Raw genomic sequence first — 19808 nt, 5'->3', positions numbered from 1 at the left:
TAATTTGTTGGTCCTATTGCAGAGAAGCTGACAAGTTTAAGCTCTGAAGAGCAAAGGATCGATCAGATTCCCCAAGCTTACTATCCCAGTTCATCAATGCCAGTATCAACTGCTAATCCTACAGAATGTACAGATATGCTTGAAACAGGTGTGGGATTCTTTTTGAGTTATTTCATCACAATTTTATGGGACTGCTTCAGGTACAGATTTGTGATTGTTTGGACTGAACTGTATAAATGCAGGTGGTTCCATCAAAGAGACTGATAGTCTGAAGCATACATTGTCATCTTACAAAAAGGAAGTGAAGCTTGAAAGCAGCGAAACTGAAAATTATGATTATCAAATGGCTTCTGGGCGGCAAAGAAATCAAATGGCTCTCCATCTCAAGGAACTTACAGATAAAATAAGGGGGCCATATTTCTGGGTTGATATGAAAAAGAGTCATCTTTGCCCATCATTTCGCCTTGTAAGATTTCTTTTTCTTGTTTTTATTAATTTATCTGAACACAGTATTTTTTGATATTGGTGTGCAACTCGTAAATGAAACAGCACTAGGAAATTGGAATGCATTGGTCAATGTTTTCAACAGGTACCTACTCATTTTTCAGTGGAACATCTTGTCAGGTTCAAATTTTAGCCAGAGGTCAACAAAATTAAATAGAAAAATGGGAACATCCTTTAAATCATAAGTAATGGCTTCAGATTAAAAACTCTATATAAATAACAAACTGTATACAAGTTTGATTTTCATGTCCCATTTTTAATTAAATTAATTTTGTGGACAAATTGCCCATTCCAATATATCCTGTGGGTTAAGGCATTTTAATAGGAAATAACTTATTTTATATATAATTGTGAGAGAGTTTAAATCTTCCAAATGCTATGGTTAATTAAATATTGAAATATTAATATTTTACATCTCCAATTTAGGGCATAGGATTCCATAAGAATTCTCTAGGCTAAATGTAGTAGATTTTATAACAGTTTAGAAGTTATTACATGATAGGGTGTAATTGTGGAGTTTATAGTCTACTTTGAGCTCACAGTTATGAAAATGTAAAAAATGAAATAATTTGGAGAGAAAATATTTAATATTGTTTACTATTTTTCGATATTTGTGAGCTTATTGGGACATTGGAATTTGTGCCCCAACTTTTATATAAACTGGGCAACTTCTTCAGTTCACATCTTTTGCCTGTTTATCTATTTCATGAAATTGTTTGAACCTCTTGGTTCATTCAAGCATCTGAGGATGAGAACCTTGGGTGAGGAGATCAGTGGATTAAAATCCATTGGCTATAAGAGTGAGAGGACGAAAACCCTTTGATTCAAAAGGGAAATCTCATTCAGAGCTTGTGTTTGGGCTTCACATAGTTGCAGTTTTTAACCAGTTTCTATTTTGTGTGTTTTGTAGGTTTGTGTTGAAATAGATCAAACTTTGTTTCAGGTTTGTTGCTGTGTGTTGTTATTTTGTTTACTGTATATCAGCATTTTTTTATTCATTGTATCCATCCAAATCAGCTAAAGTTTTTCTACAATCTAGTGCAAAAATTATAAAATTCAGAGAGGTCAATTCAAGTTTTTATGTGTTTAATTCTAATTTGTTTGAAGTTATTGTTGCTTCTGTTATTGTTGTTATGATTGATGTTGTTGCATAATTTAATAATGCAAATCCGTACTCCAGAACAGCTACTATAGTGTTGGAAAGATATATTTTGATTGATGCAGAAATTGCCAAGATTGATGCATATTTTCATTTCGGCTGATAATTGCTGCATAGTTTTGAGGAATTTTTCCAGGGATCTTTGGCTGTATGCATTTTGATATTTTCCGGACTATTGGCTGCACATTTCATGAAAAATTAATAGCTCCAATATTTGATAAAAGTTCTGATTCATTTTTGCAAAATTTGATCAGTTTTTGAGACATCTTGTGATGATTAAACAATATAAATTTATGAATTTGATAGCAATCTGGGAGGGAGTATTTCTGGACGTTTTCAAGACATATTATATGATCAAATTGCCAAAATTATTTCAGATTTGAATAAAACTTACAATGCTATTATCTGGCAGTATCTCATTGATGATATATGATTTTGATTGTTTATGGGTCTCAGTTTTAGGTTCACGAGGATGTAAAATTTTAATGTTATAAGGTTATGATTGTTTAAAGTTCTAATTGGCTCCAACAAGAGAGATTCTCTATGGATCTAAGAGCAGGTCTTGTAGTTTCTGAATGAGGTCATTAGGCTTAGGATCAGTTGTCTTCCAATCACTAACTTTAGGCTGTTTGCTTCCATGCTGAGTGTGGTGATTTTGCATTGTTATCTGCTTATTTTTAAGCAAGAGATTTTGTTGTTATATCTCTCTAAGAAGATGTGATGAGGATTAAATAGTTGTGGCTAATCCATATTATGTGTGGAAAAGTAAATGTCTAAAAGGGCATAGAGTTGAGGGATGATCAGTCTTGTAGAGAAGAGGAGTAATATATGCTAGCATTGGCTGAGTGCAGTCCAGGAGAAATTGCTTATAGTGATCTGCTTTGAGGAAAAATGGGGGAGGGAAAATGTATAAGGGAGGACTATGTGCATCTTCAAAGTTTCTTTAGTGCTAGGTGTTGGAAAGAATAATGAAAGGTGGAGAGGGTTAGAAAAAAGATGTATGATGAGAATAGGGATGTTGTAAATAAAAGAAGTTAATTAAATTTATTTAATCTATGGAATGGCACTACAATCTATTCTCACATTGCTTTCTTTTATAGGGATTTGGAATGGAGTTTTGATGTGTTGGTTGATGATCATGGTTTTTGATCACGCCCAAGATTAGTGTTGAATCTCCTTCCATACGATAGTAAGTGTTACCCTTTGAGAGGGCAATTTGAATACAAAGATATTCTGTCATATTGCTGGTATGATGGCCAATATACTACTTACAAGAACTCTGATGCTGGCCTTTATTTGGGAAGATGATTCCTCCATTTCTTGCCAGTCCTGGGTTTCATTTCCCTACCACAAAATTTAGTTTGTACCAGCCAGCTTTAGGCCAAGCCCATTTGCTTGCAGTTTCTATGGTCAATATTTGGAAGAAATAGCAAATGAGAATGTTCTGATTTGGGTTCCTTTGTAGGTCGATCATGTTTTTCAATTTGAACTTGGTGGTTGAATTTTGGGTGTAATTAAGTGCTGTTATTCAGATTTGATTCCATATAGTATTGATAAGGCTCTTGGGAAGTGTACCCGATTTTTCACATATTCTACTGTTATTCTCCTCTCCAAATAATCCATAGGAAAAAGCCTGCCAGTGTATTGTGCATAAGGACCAATATTGCTATTGCAATGATCATTCTTTTCCACTTGGCTAGACACTTTGTAATTGAGTCTCTTTGTAAAATTTTCATGTTATGGTTTGGCTAATCAAGAAACTTGCTGCTATAGCAGTGAAGTATATTCACATACATATAACTAGTAGATTCAGCCTCTTTTGTTAGTTCACAAAAAGGCTATGATTTTGGGATTTGTTGCCTTAGCCTGGAAACTATCTGTTATATATACAAATATTGTTGGACTGTTGACAACATAAAAATGCAATTCTGTTTCAAAGGAAAGAAAATAGCATAAGGGAGATATCTAAAGTTTAATACTAATACATTTCAAGACCATATGGAGAAGTTATGATCTTTCCAATTTGCAAGGCTAGGTATCAGTGATAGTTTTGCCATGGTTGAATTCATTGGACTTGTTTGATTGGGGCTAAATTCCTCACATGGTACAGGGCGTAGTTACAGTTTTGGTCATAACTAGATTTGTTCGATATATAGATAAGATAGCATAACTAAAGAGTCATCTGGGGAGTTGTTCTTGTTGATTTTAGCCTTTCAGATTAATATAATACTCAGAAAAATAGAAATCTATCTTAATTTTCAGATTAATGTTGATTGCTGTTAGTGTTAGGATTTTCCAGAATTAAGCACAAGGAGAGAAAATGAACAGAATGAACTCACAACACACAAGTACCTTGGGAAAACCTCCTAGGAGGAAAAACCCAGCAAGAAAGATCCTCAGATCTGATTATGTATTGAGCATAATGTTCTGGTTACAACACTTATCTCTGATTACTGTCCAAACAGCAATTTGCCAAGGTGATGAAGAATGATGCCCTAGCTGTTAGATGACCAAGAACCTAATCAGCAGAAGATGACTTCAACAGGCCGAAGCAGCATTATAACCAACTGTCCTTGGAGTTCGTCAAAGAGCAGATTTGCCAAGTGTAGAAAGGCAGATCGCATTTGCTGATGATGTATGTAATAATGAATTGGATTATTTCATCTTGAAGTACACATATATATACCTTTCTCTCAAGGTCAGCTTGCAATAAATATATAATTTATTAATTACCTTTTCCTTAACACGTTTCACTTAGGTGAGAGGCATATTATGAGGCATGAGATATAGGGTCAGCCCTATAGGAGAGTGGCGTGTGAGAAGGGCCCGGCCCTAAAGGTACACGTTACCCTTTCAAGGTAAAAGGGCCCAGCCCCTTAAGGGCGGATTCCAATGTTGCCTTAGGCAATTGGAATCCGCTCTTCACCTTAATTAAAACTAACAAATTCAACTTTTATTTTCTACCTAGTTACAAAAACCAACAGTTCTTTCTGTTAGATAGTGAAGTCCAATGGGTACAGATTCTTGGACTTCCTTGTTTGCCTCCCTCCATCAGTATTCTTTTTGGCCTTCTTTGAGGAGACTTTCAAAATACAAATAAACATTGTGGATAATGTACTAAGCATTGTATTGCTGATGTATATGAGCTGCTGTACATGTAATCAGAGAACATAAATAATAAAAGATATCTCCCTTGTTTTTTCCCATGTATGTAGCCAAATTGGTGGACCAAGTAAATCCAGTGTTGTGTGTGCTTATTATTTGTTTTATCATTCATCTCATAAATCTTATTTGTAGTTATTTATTTGTACTTTGCATCAACAATTGGTATCAAAGTTAGTTGAGAAGTTGAGTGTTTACTGCTATATCTGATAAATTAGATACAAGAAATAATAATACAAATAACAATGCATACTAGACATAAGAGTAAACTATATCTTTATTCGCACATGAAATTATTACAGAGAAGAAGACTAGAGTACATAGAAGAAGACTAGAGATGGTCAACCAAGGATTACAATTGATCTTACTATATCCTACTACCTTCTATTGTGATGTTTTCACACATTGCCCCACTGCAAATAGGGACCCCCACTTTTTGCTTGTAGGTTAGTTGTCTTAGTTTAGTCGTTTGTCTTGGCAGTAGTTTCTTTAGTCTTTAACCTTTTTCTTGTGTGGAGGTGAAGTGCTTTTGATTGTCAGGAAATGATCAAGTTGGGTAGTATTGATGTGGCCAAAATTGCGGAACTACGACTCTCTCCAATCAATGCAGAATAGAATGATCTCGCCGAGTATCCTCTCCTCTCTTGTATAAGGAAGCCCTAATGCTGTTTTAGTTGATCAATGGGAATGACCTCAAGGTTCCAAATGTTAGTTCTTGACTGCAGGATAGCTCAACGGTCGATGTGATTTGCTGGAAACACAAGGGGTCTTACGTTTTGCAACAAGCTAATCTGCTGCGATTTTCGGACTGCGAAATAAAATCAAAAGGGAAGGGTTTAGGAAGCCTAAGGACAAGGATGATAACAGTTGATGCAGCGGGTAGACAAATTTCAATAAACGAATTTTTGTTTTACCAGAGACATCCTCACAACTAGACAAGAACGGTGCAAGCTCCAAGGGATGAAGGGTTTTTAGACCGGAGATACTCGTTTTAGGCATCCAATTTTGGTGCAGCCTAAAGACGAACACCTGCAGTTGAACTAAGCACATTTTGGGTTCAGGCTAACCATGCACGGTGACCTACAATCAACAAATCCCCAATGGTATGAATAAAAAATGCATCAAATACCCCTCTACACTTCACCATTAAAAACCCTGCACTCAAAAAATCCCTGCATTCTAAAATTAACTAGCTGAAAGAAACCATGCAAACAAACAAAACAAGATGATAAACACCAAATCAATGTCTATATATTGATTTCAGCTGCCTATTACAACAATTTCTATAGCATCTCTATGCTATTCCTAAAATCTAACCTATTCCTAAAATCTAAAATTTAACTACAAGACTTCTAACCACAAAATTATAACCCTTAAAAAAAGAAAGGCCTCTGCCTTTTATAGATTTTACAATATGAATTAGAGGCTAGGATGAATTGCATCCAAGGGCTGCAATCTGCCTTCGAGAAGCTGGCAGCTTTAACCCATGCCCATTAAACTCTCAGTCATCTATCCAACCACTATCCCAACTACCTGCAACTATCTGGATTTGATTTGAGTCTATCCGGTAGTTGGGCATAACTGACCTGTGTCCCCTCTGTTTTAAAATATCTTGAGTGGGGCCTGCAGGCAGTTTTACAATAAAACAGTTTCAGTTTTCAAAAATTGAACTTCTGGAATTAAATCCAGCTATGTATTTCTCGAGAATGCATGATTGTTGCATTCGGAGTGTTCTTCGGTCTTTGGTCCTGGTGGTGGACTTCAGCTTTGTGGTTTGGTGGCATAGTGACACATTTCCCCATGCTCAGTTTATATCTCGCGCTCCTGCATCTTCTTCTTCAGCTTTTAGCGCTTGTCTCCTTGATGTCTCGGGCCTTCTCTTGATTCTTTGGGATGATGCCTTCGGCCTGTGAACAATCAATCTCACTTTAATAAATCAATTTGAAAATTAATTAAATTAATTTAACAAACATTAAATTTTTTAACGTCTGGCTCAAGAAGCTCTTTGTGAGATGTATCTTTTAAATGTTTTTGCTTTCTCCTCTGGCCGACAACTCCATTTTAATGCCACCCTTCAATTTTGGCAAATTTAACCTCTCTGCGCGATTTTATCTGGTAGGTGAATGATTCATTTCAAATCGCAATGCCCCCCTTGTGAATTTCAGCCTATTTGACCAGAATGTGAAATGATCTTAAAATTTACAAAAACTTCGAGCCGTTTGCACAAAATGTGCGATTTTGTTGTTTTAGTGATTCTTGGATAGAAGGCCTCTTTTGTGAGCTTTTTTTTTTTATTGTTTCCTATTTTCTAGCTCACCAGCCGATTTCGGCCTAGAACCACGTTCTGCAAGTCTGTCATTTTCGGCTTAGTTGACACTTTTGTTAACTTAGTGATTTTCGGGTTGATTGGATCATTTGTGAGATCGGGCCCCTTGAGCGCTTTTGCAAACTCGGATCCTTTCTCCCTCTTCACGCGAATGTCTCTCTTCTTTCTTTTCAGCATAAATTGCTATTGCCAATCTCAGGCTCTAAGGGGATTTCGGGCGACTTTAGTTTTGCCTCCTATTTCGTGACTTCAGGTAAAAGATGACTTTGGCGCGATTTGCTATTCTCCTAAGTTTTTCGGCTTACTGGCCAAATTTGCAAACTTCCTTGCGATTTTCATTTGCTTTTGGTGTTTTTGGTCTTTAAGCATAAATGCGAACTTTCATTTTAAAACTTTCATGCGGTTTCGGCCTAAAAGGCCCTTTTTGCAAATTAAAGTTAAAACGCCTTTACTTCTTATTTTTGTGTTTTCGGGTTAGAAGGCCATTTTCGGGTGAAATGAGGGTTTTGATTTTTCGGTTCATAGAGCCATTTTGCAATTTTAATATTTTACATTTGGCAAATGAGCCGATTTTCGCGAGTTTACTCCTTTGAAAATTTCGGGCATATTAGCAAAAATGCGCGAATTTCTTTTTTTGCTTCCTTGAACTTGGACGCCCTAAGAAGATCGGGCCCCTTGTCCTCTTCGTGCGAATGTCATCCATTTGTGATTTTTGGCCAACAAGCTTGAAATGTGTGACTTAGAACTTGTCGTGACCTTACTGAAATTCGGCGATTTGAGACATTTTGCGCAATTCTGAACCTATTCGGAAGCTCGGCCATTAAAGAGAAATTGTGCGATTTTTGGGGGCCTTTGCGTTTTTGGCCCTAGAGGCCAATTTGTGAGGCTTGAAGCAGTTTTGCATTTCGCGTTTTGACGCCTTAATGATTTTGTGCATGGTCACTCTGCAAGGGTTTGCCGGCCTTTCATTTTCGGGCCCTTTGATACAAATGCGAGATTTATTGAAGGTGTTTTCTGCGCGATTTTAATTGATGCCAAACTTGGCTTTGCCATTTTCAGCCATTTTGTATGAAATTCACGATTTTCATTTAGCTGAGATTATTACATGCCCTCTCTATCCACCAAACTCGGGGCTTCCTCTCTCCTATTGGGCATATTAAACATGATGAGGGCCCCCTATCGCAGAGACGGGGTGGGGTGTGTGATATGCACAACAGGTAGTTTGGTAGTAATCAAGTCTTCCTCTAGACTAGATTTGGGTCTTCTTAGGTGATAGGTGCAAGCTAAGTGATAGTTGGAGTCAAGGTGATGCTTCACAGTGCAATCTCTAGGTCATGACATAATGAATCTTAAGTGTGGTAGGTAGTTAAGCAAGCATGTGGGATTCCTTAGGTGAGAATCAAGGAAGCTTCCTTCATACCCTCAAAATCCACAACCTAGAGGAAAATTCTCCCGTGTGTGCTAAGCTTGTTTGAGAGCAAATTGAAGGATGGTTAGCATCATATTGAAGGTGAAGTTAAATGATTAGCTAGGTGCTTGAAGGCAGCAAGGTTGATGAAGGAGAAGGAGAGGAAACATTGCTTATTCACATCTTTATGAAGATCAAGCAAATGAAAATTTGATGAAGGGTAGAAGGATTTATAACTTGGAGAAGTCATCCTCACTTCCACCTCATGCTGAAATCCCCGGACTTCCACTTGTTGGTGAAATCCACAACCTGCTTGAACCAACTTCTAGTGAGCCCCTAAAAGTCCGGCTAGTTTCACATGATTTCTACTTACCCTCCAAAAGTCCGACCTGCTTGCTATCATTTCCAGTGACTGCCTAAAAGCACGACCAACTAGTGACCACTTCCACTTAGGGTCCAAATCCACAACCAACTGATGACCATTTCCACTTGGGGTCCAAATCCACAACCAGCTGATGACCACTTCCACTTGAGGTCCAAATCCATGACTATTATATAACATTTCCAGTGTGGCTCCAAAAACCTGGCTTTGCCTCATCTTCACTTCTAGTGGGCTACCAAAACCACGGCCTTATCATCATTGTTTCCAGTAGAGAGCCAAAAACCCGACCAAGCATATGGCACTTCCAGTAAGGGGTCAATAGCACGACCATCGTCTTAAATGTTTGTCGTGCCATACTTTTCTTCTCGCTTGCGCGGCCTCCGTGGCCCATTGCGCCACCATTTGATGCTCGTCCAGTTTTGTTCAAGTTGTAAAGCCTCTCCCGTAGGCTTTCCATGTCTCCGAGTCTATTTTCAATTGCTATTCGAAGACTCAGTACTATAAATTCGATAGACACCACAGATTCCTGACCGTACATCAGTTGAAATGGAGTTTGATCGGTGGTCACCTTGTAAGTCGTTCTGTAGGCCCATAATACGGACGGTAACTTTTCTTCCCAGTCTTCCTTTTCTACTCCTCAAGACTTGTAGATTACCGACACCAATATTTTATTCGTGGCCTCGGCTTGCCCATTCGCACGTGGGTAGTACGGGCTCGACAATGAGTGAAAAATCTCAAACTTTGTGGTCAATAGCCGTATGACATGGTTCACAAAGTGGCCCCCTCAGTCATTGGTCAACTGAATAGGTATGCCATATCGCGTAATGATTTGTTCATAGATAAATTTAGCCGTGCTTATTGCGGAGTTATCCGGAAGAGCCCTCGCCTCCACCCACTTAGTCAAGTATTCCGTCGCGACCACAATGTAACGACACTGTTGTGTGCAGCTAGCCTTAAGAGGCCCTACAAAGTCGAGTCCCCATTGTTCAAAGAGTTCCTGTGTGTGCGAAGGGTTGAGGGGCATGAAGTGCTGCTTCAAGGGTTTGCTTGCCCGTTGGCAAGTGTCGCACCCCACGACCCACTCCTTGGCATCGTGATGTACGGTTGGCCACCACAGTCCTACCAGAAGCACCTTGCGGGCCGTAGTGTCTGGGCCCATATGCCCGCCTGCGGGTCCTTCGTGTGCCTCCCTCAATACACTGGGGACTTCTTCCTCCATGACACAACACCTTAGTACTTGGTCTGGCCCCATTTCGTAGAGTAAGGCATTGATTAGTGAAAAGGCCCTGCTTCTTAGTACTAGCTTCCTCCGTTCCCCTGGGGGCATATCCTCTGGGAATCGAGACGTCGACAGGTATTCTCCAATCTTCTTGTACCACGAAGGGAGTACGGCTATTTGGAACAAGTGCGCATCCGAGAAATCCTCATTTACTCCCTCCAGAGGTTCCCCCGACTTGATCTGGGATAGCTGATCGGCTATGACATGGCTTCGCCCCAGTCTTACCACAATTGTAAATGTGAACTCCTATAGTTGCAATAGCCAACAACTTATCCTCCCTTGGATAATAGGCTTGTTTACCAAGTACATGAGTGCCTGATGGTCTACGTAAAATGTGAATGGTGTAGCGAGTAGGTAATGATGGAATTTCTGTACGGCATAGACCATGCCGAGGGCTTCGCATTCAGTCATACTGTAGTTCTTTTCAGCCTTCGAGAGCAACCTGCTCGCAAAATAAACGGGATGGTCCAACCCGTGTCCTCCTACCTGGGCTAATGTAGCCCCAATGGCATAATTTGAGGCATCCACGTGAACGTGGAATTCCTTATCCCAATTCGGGTATGCCAATATGGGTGCTCCCATCAATCTTGTCTTTAGCTCTTCATTGCCTTGCTCTGTGGCTTTGTCTTGATGTGTGGCTCCGCTTCCCTATGTGACCCAGGAAGGACTTTACCCCAGTGACGTCCGCAGGAGGTTCCATTTCTACTATGACCCAAAACTTGTCAGGGTCCATTTTCAATCCTTCTTTACACACAATGTGTCCAAGCAATCTTCCTTGTGGTACCATGAATCTACATTTCTTCGGATTAAGGGCCAACCGTGCCTTTCGACATCTCTCCAGGCACTCCCTGAGGGCTTTTAGGTGGATGTCTTGTCCACTGTAAATAGACCAATCGTTGAGAAACGCTTTGAAGTTCCCCACGGACATCTTGTCGAAGATGTGCAAGATGATGGGCTGAAAAGTCGCGGGTGCATTACATAGACCGAAGGGCATTTGGTTGTATGCATACACACTGTCCTCCACCACAAAGGTCGTTTTCAACTTATCCTCCTCGGCGATGGATATCTGGCTGTACCCAGAGAACCCATCCATGAAAGAATAGATTTCGTGCCCAGCCACTTCTTTGAGGATGCTGTCGGTGAAGGGTATGGGAAACGGGTCTTTAATAGTGATAGCGTTCAGACACTGGAAGTTTACACAGATTCGGATCTGATTGGCCTCTTTCTTGAGGGAAATCACAATGGGAGACACCCATTCGCTTGTCTGTACTTTGAAGATTATGCCTGCTTCCAACATCTGCTCTATTTTGTCATTTACCCGTGCAGCATAATTTTTGTTCATATGTAAGGCCGCTTCCTTACCGGTTGGGCTCTCGGTACCAATGTTATGCGGTGTACACATAGCTATGGGGGCACGCCCTTCAAGTCCTTGTATGTCCATGCAAAAACATCCTTGTATTCAAGGAAAATTTTGAAGGCTGTGGCCTTCAGCACTGGATTCCAGTCATCTCTGACAAGGATGATCTTGGGGTCACTTGTCCCCCCAAGATTTGTCTCCTTCAAATTGGCTTCCTGATATTTAATAGGCTCCCCCTTCGAGAACTGGTGTGTCAGCGTCTCATTCACTGAGGCCTCCCCTTCCTTGTACTCTCCATACTCTGGGGGAAATATATCTTGTTCTTCCTCGATGCTCAATACATTGCACGAGGGTGTAAATAATTCATAATCTCCCATTTTCCAGTGGAAGAGGCCATTCAAAGAGTCCCCGTCATCCCCCGAGCATGCTTCCAGTTTTGACACCCCTTCGTCATTGGGCTCTATGCCACGTCTGTCTCCATCCTCACCCAACTGGTCTCCATCAGATTCCGAGTCAGAGGAGGATGCTATCTCCTCGCTCACCATCTGTGTACGGAGATCGATCACGTACTTCCTCCCCATGTTTTCTAAGGAAAGAGTGTTCCGCTTCCAGTTATGCTTCACTTTTGCTACAATGAGCCACCCACACCCAAGAATGGCGTCGTACCCCTTTTGCTTCAGTGGAATCACTACAAAATCTAGCACGAATGGCTGTGTGCCAATCATCACCTGCTGGCCCATGAGAGTACCGAGGGGTTTAATCCTGTGTTGATCTACCCCTAGCAGATTGAACATGGGGGGCCACAACGTAGGCTTTCCCAGTTTTTTCCATGTCGCTTTTGGGAGCACATTTACCCCTGACCCTCCATCCACAATAGTGTCCGTCAGGGTAGTCCCGAGGATGCCCATTTCTACCATGGTCGGTTGGCATCTACTGTTGACTACTAACAACATGGGGTCGACCGTGGGACTTATGACCTCCCTCAACATGGGGTCGACCGTGGGACTTATGACCTCCCTCAACACGGGGTCGACCGTGGGGCTTACAACCTCCCTCATTTTCACTTGTGTGGGTACGGAGTTTAAGATAGCCGTTTTCAACTGCGGCATGGTCTCAAGGAGGTCTTGAATCCTCACGGGTACCTCCATTTGCAATATTTGCCGTAAGATTCTCTCTTCTCCCCTCGTCCGTGACGGGCTTGCGGCCTCGTTGCTGTTTTGTCCTTGTGCGGCCATTTCCTTTGTGATCTTGTCTCTTGCTTCCCGCACTCTCTCGGTCTCCGTGTGGGGATCTGGGTATACAACTTTTTTGGCCTGTGCCCTTGTGATTGCCAACACTTCTGCCTTCGTAGGTTCTATGTTCAGAAGGTTTACACCTGGCTTCGGGCAATTTGCGTCCTCATGGTCGCTTGGGCCACACCATCGGCAGAGGTGCTGAGGGGTGGCTTCCTTCATGCAATCGCGGGCGAAGTGCCCCCACTGATTGTAGGCCCTACACTGGATCATTGGCCGACCCTTGGCGTCATACTGGATACGGCTTCTGTTATTGTTATTGTTGTTATTCCTTCCACCGCCGCGTTTGTTGTCCCGGTAACCTCCAGATGATGCCATTGTGCTGGTTTGCTGGTCGTACCCGCTGGTGCGGATGTTGTGGTCTGCTCAGTGAACAACACTTGCGTACTTCGGGTCTTCATATTGTATGGGCACTCTTTGATGGAGTGTCCCATTACCTGGCAAATTTCGCAAAAGGCCTTCTTCGGGCACGTATCTTTTGTATGCCCTTCCTCCTTGCACTCCGTGCACCACACGTCTCCTTTGGTCTGGCTCGTATGTAATGTCCCCATTTTGCGAGCATCAGAGTTTGTAAGAATTAGCCTATCATTTGACCCTCGTAGGCTAACAATTATTGATAGAGGGCCTCGTGTGGCAGTTACTTGGTGATTAGAGACATTACTCTTCAGCTGAATTCAGGTTTTGGCCTTTGCACAGGTTTTTTGACTCAGATTGGCACACTTACTATTTATAGTAAGTTACTATTTTGGGAGAGTCAGGGTTCCTATTAATAGAAAGACACCTGAGTAGAGCTTATTGGTAGTGTTGACCTTGATTGGGCCTTTGCAGCTATTTCTAGACTCAGTTCCACATACTTACTATTTATAGTAAGTCACTGTTCAGGGTTTCTATTTTTAGACAGGCATACAATCACATGGAAAACAGGGAGAGTCGACTCCTGGCTCAGATGGCTTAGCAATCAGACAAGTACATCAAGAGATATTAAAGTTTAAGTGACTTAAGTGATTTATTTAATATTTTAATATTATTATAAAGTTCTAAAGTAACTTTATAATAATAAAGTCACTTTAATATAATAAAGTGCGTTAAGTGAATAATTTAATGTGGGAATAAATCTTTTATCCCACATTGGCCAGGAAGGTGTTTGAGCTCTCTTAAGGAAAGAATAAAAGGAAAGGCAAGAGTTCATTCTCGGCATCCGGCTGATGAATAGTATTTTGATTGATTTTTATTGTGGAGCCCAGGGCTTTCGCAATTTTCTTCTTTGATCATAGAAAACGAAAACTTCCTATTGATAGCAATTTTGAAGGTGTGAAATAACATCTGAATTATTGCAGTTGTGGGAAAGAATACTTCAGTTCTTTCATTTGTGCAAATTGGTGAAGTTTTCTACAAGGGTTTGAAGTTTATTGTTGAAGAACATTTATAGTTGGTTGTGAATCATCCTTCTTTGGCACATGGAGTTATATCATTCTTGTTGGGAGAGATTATCAACAAGTTATTCAAGGTTTTAAGAGCAGATTGCAAGTTTTTTCATCCACTGCTACAGTGCCGTGAACAGTGTGCATGAACAGTGCGCATGAACAGTGCCGGGAACAGTGCGCTACAGTAGTTTGAGTTCTATAGAAGGGGATTTAGAAAGGTTGAACAGCTATATATATTTGACAAGGGATTTGCATATGAGGAGAATCAAACCAATATATCAAGGCAGCCATTGAAATACCAGGTTTTCTATCTATGGTCATTGTATTAGAAAAGCATTACTTCATTGCATCATTTTCTATTATGATTATATCATGAAATATTTGGAGGTTGCATATGTTTAATGGAGATATAATTTGCATATTCCACATTCATGGTAACATTCAACATTGATCAGCCATTTAGCTTTCATGCCAATTGTTTGCTTAAATGCCTAATGGCTGTAGGTGTACTTTGGGATGCATGACAAGTGTTTGTCTTAATGTCAACTAGCTGTACTAGTTAATTTCAGTCATTACATATGTGTGGAAAGGTCTAAAACAGCTAGTATATCATTTCTATAACAACTTTGCATTGTTAGAAGCTTTCCATAACTTCATTTGCAGCCTACAAACCCAAAGAAGACAAATAAAGAATTCACTACAGCGGCTTCAAACATTGTATGCCAAATGTTTGACAATATTCCTTGGTGTTCATATAAGCAAAACAGGGTCAGATTAGCCAAGGGATATTACATCGTAGAACCTTTCATCGCTTTAAATTCCCTCATCATACACTCCATGTCCCTCTGCAAGGCTGTCACTTTCTTTTTCGACCCCTCGTTACCACTTTCATCAGAGGAAGAATCATTTTCCTCAGAGGACTTCCCTTTTTTCTTGGATGTTTTGTATTCACTTTTGAAGTCCATAGCCCTATTGTATGCGTCATCGTATGACAAAGGAGGGACTATTTTCCTTTTCTTCAAACTGGGTTTTAGGCCTTCTACGAACCACCTCTTCTTGAGTCCACCAGTCGGCTGACTCTCCATTTTCCCAATTAGCTCCTTCAGGTGCCTTCCGTAGGTACGAATTGAATCCTTTTGTCCTTGTTTAGTGTTGTATATCTCTGCCACTATTTCATTATCATCCCGTAGTAGGTGAAACTCCTTCTCGAAGGCTTTCCGCAGTGTGTCCCATGTGGCCATTGTGGTTTTGTCAATATCCGAGTACCAGTCGATGGTGACTCCCCGTAATGTTGCTGGGAATTGCGTCGTCCATTCATCCTGGTCCATGACACCATTGGTCGCCCATATGGTTTCGCAGGTTCTGTAGTGCTTGACGGGATCCTCCTTCCCATCACCCGTGAATTTTGGTAGCTTCTGTGTATTGGCCACTGATGGGGGTTGTGTCCTCGGAGGTGGCTGTGTCTGTTGTGCACCCGCACCACTCCCTTCTGCGCCGATGGTGTTTCCTGCTTGAGTGACTGGGGGTACGGTGTTTTGTCTGCTGTGTGCCTGCGGCTCCTCCGCACCTACGGCCGTACGGTTGCCCTTACCTTCGTTCTCACCCGCGTTCGCTGCTGGCTCCCTTTGGTGGTTCTCACTTCGCGGCGTAAGGGATAAGTTCCTGAATTGATCCCGGGTCTCTTCGACCAGATTCCTTCTTAACCTTGTTTCCTCCAAAAACTCTTCGTGGCTTCTCACCCTACGGTGTTCTGGTGACGCGTAGAAATTTTCCTCGGCTTCTGCACCCTCCGTGACACCTCCTTGGTTCCCTTCGGGCAACCCTTCGACAGGTCGTCCTTCGGCAATTTCCCTCAGCCTCTGTCTACGTTCTACTTGTTGTTCCAGAATCAAGGCCCTCTGTGTGGTCTCCTACTCCTCCGTTTGTGCTTTCTTATTTCTATCTTTGTTTAATAGGTTGGGCATTAATTCCCGTACATCCCCATAAATAGCAATAACACATGAAAATAGAACACTTCTTTATTAATTCATCCCGTTTGATACAATTTGTGTCAATAGTACGACACCATTATTATAGTATAGATTGTTCTTTATTCCTCCTGGAGGTTCAATGTTCAATTTCCCCTTGGTCTCGTGCCATCACGCTCCGCTTCCCAGTGACGATTGTTTTCTTCGTATTGTTGAAGGACTTGTTGGCGTCGCTCTTCACGGACAATCTCCTCTAGGCGAGTTCGTTGTGCCAGTGATGCCTATGCGAGCAACCGGGGGAGGTGGTTCATCAACCGATTCGTTGCGGGGCTAACTTCAGTCCACATTGCACTTGTTGGGACATCAGCCTTCGTGGCCTCCCTTAGGACATAGGTCTCGATTGCCACTTGAAGAAGGATTGAGAATTCCCTCGTTGCCGTGTCTTGTCCGTCATAGAGCTCTGTTTGCATGTCGTCGGCCTCTGGGTTAATCTCACCAACGGGTAGGCCCATCGTGTCCGTACGCCATCCGCTCCTTCCTTTCCCGAGTATGTCTAGGCAACGACGCCAAATGTTTACCCTCTGGGTGAATAGCTTAGAACATACAGATAAAACACTCAATGCAGAATAATAATGCCATAGATATCAGATAAAACATAAGACATGCTATTCCATTCATAATCGTTCGTGTGTTACAAGTTACATTCCGAGGTATATAAAGGTATCGAGGGGGTGCGAGTGCCAAACGTCGCACTGTAACTACCATCCCTTGGTTACATTACTAATGAAAGTAAAGTACTATCTAATTAACTATTTTATTCCATACAATATTACCGCTAACAGACCATACATGTATTACTTCTAGTAGAGGATAAATAACACAACCACCTTGGATATTTCCAATGATCCTTTGAATCCATGGCCAAGGGCAAGCAGATAAGAATCAAACCTTAAAAATAAAAAAAAATGAGAACTTAAGAGAACTTGAAATCAGAAATCAGTCCTCATGTCAATGCCATTTCTAAATTAAGCACTTGACTATTTAGGTGTTTCTCTTGATGTTTGATACCAGATATTGTGACCAGTCTTTCAGATTTGATACAAGGAGCTCAAGAAGAGGTGAAATCTCAGACTGAGAGCAAGGAATTAGATCAGACCGGGGAAGGATGAGATAAAAAATCAGAGCTCAAAGGGCATTGTTCTCAAAGATTGAAATTTTAATTAATTTATGTTTGCTTTTCAGGTTCAAGGTTGGATGGGAGTCAACACCATAAGGAGCTAGTCCACATAAGGGGCAAAGATCAAAACAAAGGTCTTCGTAAGGCAAAGGTGGATCAGCATTCAAAAAATACAATATCAAGATAAGGAACACACTATAAAGAAGTAGAAAGAGCAAACACAAGTGAAGGAATCATGTTTCAAGGATGAATAATCAAACCTTCAAGGGTGCCGTTGAATGAAGAATGAAAAGACAACAATGAGTATGCAAGATCAAGAGATAAGATATTTAAAGACATCATATTGATGAGGAAGGAAATGTTATGGCTATCTTGAATTTTCTCCGGAAATCCAAGAATCGTTGCTAGTATAGCAAGAAAGTGATCCAAGATGGAGGCTTCAAATGGGGAGATTTAGGATCAAGGATGGGTGAAGGTGATCCAAGATGATGCAATTGGGAAATATCTCCACCACCACCTCAATCACTGCAGGCGCTTGGAATTGTTGAGTATCAAGAGATATGCCTCAATCACCACACTTTATGATGAGTTACAAGAGGAGCTAGCTGAGGTGGCATTGAAGTCATCACTTATCCAATCACACATCATTCCAATTCAAGGCGTCTAGATTCAATGCATCCAACTCATCCAATGAGGCAGATAACTACCACATGTGGGCACAAAGTTTGATGTACCTAACCCCATCATTCATTGGTCAATCATTCAAGGAAGGACATGTCATAACTTTTGTAATTTTATCATTGGTCAAGCATTAAATGCTATGTAATGGGTGTAACAAACCTTGATTAGGGTTTTCATCTTGTAATCTCGACCATTGATGTGGATTTAATCTTGACCATTCAACTATAATGAGAGCACTATAAAAGGCTCCACTATCTCATTTGTAAAGTTTAATAGTTCAGTAATAGTTCAATAGCAAGTAGCAAGTAGCTAGCAGTTAGAAGTAGAATAGGAGAAGGCAAAAATTGTTGCCAAGCTTGTAAATAAACATCCTTTTCATTGAATTTACGGTGGAATGTGTTGTTTCTTCTATATATTGCATTTTCTTGTTTTATCCTCATGTTAGATGATGTTGATTAGATGGATGGAAGCTATTGTGGATGATTAATGATGAAATTCTTATGATCATACTAGTATTTTGCTGATTGTAAAGTACCTTGCGTGGTCAACTGAACTCTCTACATGGTTTTAACTTCGATTGCTACTCACTCATTGATATGCATTACATTGATGGTTGTTTGCCACATACGGTAAACGATTACACACAGAAAGTAAATGCACAAAACATAATGGAAATATATTAAATAATCAGTCTCTGTATTAATTCAACAGTCCATGTACATCAAGTGCTTATAACATTACATCTGACATGACTATCATGATCCACTACGAAGGAATGGTATGCAATATATAATACCCGAAGGGGTGCGACCAACTGTCGCGTCCAACTGCCCTTCGGGACGACTTACTAACTGACCGCTGTAACTCATTATTACCGACGACAACATAAACATAATATGACAACATCACATAATGATTATTCTCGGCAACATCATCCCCCCCAAGAAAAGAAGTCGACTCCGGACGACTTAATACAAAATAGAGATGAATGGCAGGAACTATTGACACCAGTCGAGCCTGGAACTTATACACTTACTGCGTCCTCGCCTGAAAACCCTTTTCTGCTACCATCCGATTCTCAAGTGCGGATTTCACCATTATTGCTTCTTTTGACATCAAAGTCCTTTTGTGCCTAAACCAAACTTGTCTGCAAAACACGCTTTTCAGTCTCAACCTCCACCAACTGCTACTCAAATGATACTGTCTTCCCTAGCCAATTTGTCCTCGATAGCTACCCACGCTGCCCTCTCGGCATCCAACTCCTGGGTACGCTGAGCTACGTCTCACGCTAGTACTGCCTCCAACCTGGTGGTCAACTCCTCCCGAGCCCTCTGTGCATCCACCAAGGCAACCTCACGTCTAGCCGAGACATACTCCGAGTCCCTCAAAGCGTAACATTCATGCTTGAAAGTGGCCACAACCCTCTGGCACAATGGCTAGGAGACGCCTCAAATCCTCCATCACACTTCCCAAAGGCTGATAACCGAACTGAATAACTCTCTGGTGTCGTATGACTTCGCGTTCTTGCAATGCCTTCCCTCAAATTCTGTTTGTTCGCAATGCTGACCATATGGTTTCGTACGTTCGACAATGGCGAACGGGATCTTCCTTCCCGTCGCCGTTGAACTTCGGTAGTTTCTGTTTACTCACCATTGATGGGGGTCGTCTCCCTTGAGGTGGCTGTGGTTGT

At 41.1% G+C, this 19808-nt stretch overlaps 1 protein-coding gene across 2 annotated transcripts in view; it reads left to right on the top strand.

Annotated features, from left to right (window-relative positions):
• Positions 1 to 19808, top strand: part of LOC131069244 (B3 domain-containing protein Os01g0723500) — a 114618-nt gene that overhangs the window by 55135 nt on the left and 39675 nt on the right. For both annotated transcript variants that reach the window (XM_058004608.2, XM_058004607.2), the window contains exons 3-4: positions 23 to 148; positions 243 to 466. In XM_058004608.2, the coding sequence (XP_057860591.2) occupies positions 23 to 148; positions 243 to 466 (350 nt within the window). The remainder of the gene's footprint in view (positions 1 to 22; positions 149 to 242; positions 467 to 19808) is intronic.

This window comes from Cryptomeria japonica, chromosome 6 (assembly GCF_030272615.1).
Source record: "Cryptomeria japonica chromosome 6, Sugi_1.0, whole genome shotgun sequence".
In the NCBI taxonomy this organism is placed as follows: Eukaryota; Viridiplantae; Streptophyta; class Pinopsida; order Cupressales; family Cupressaceae; genus Cryptomeria; species Cryptomeria japonica.
This window is presented reverse-complemented; position numbering and strand designations above follow the sequence as displayed.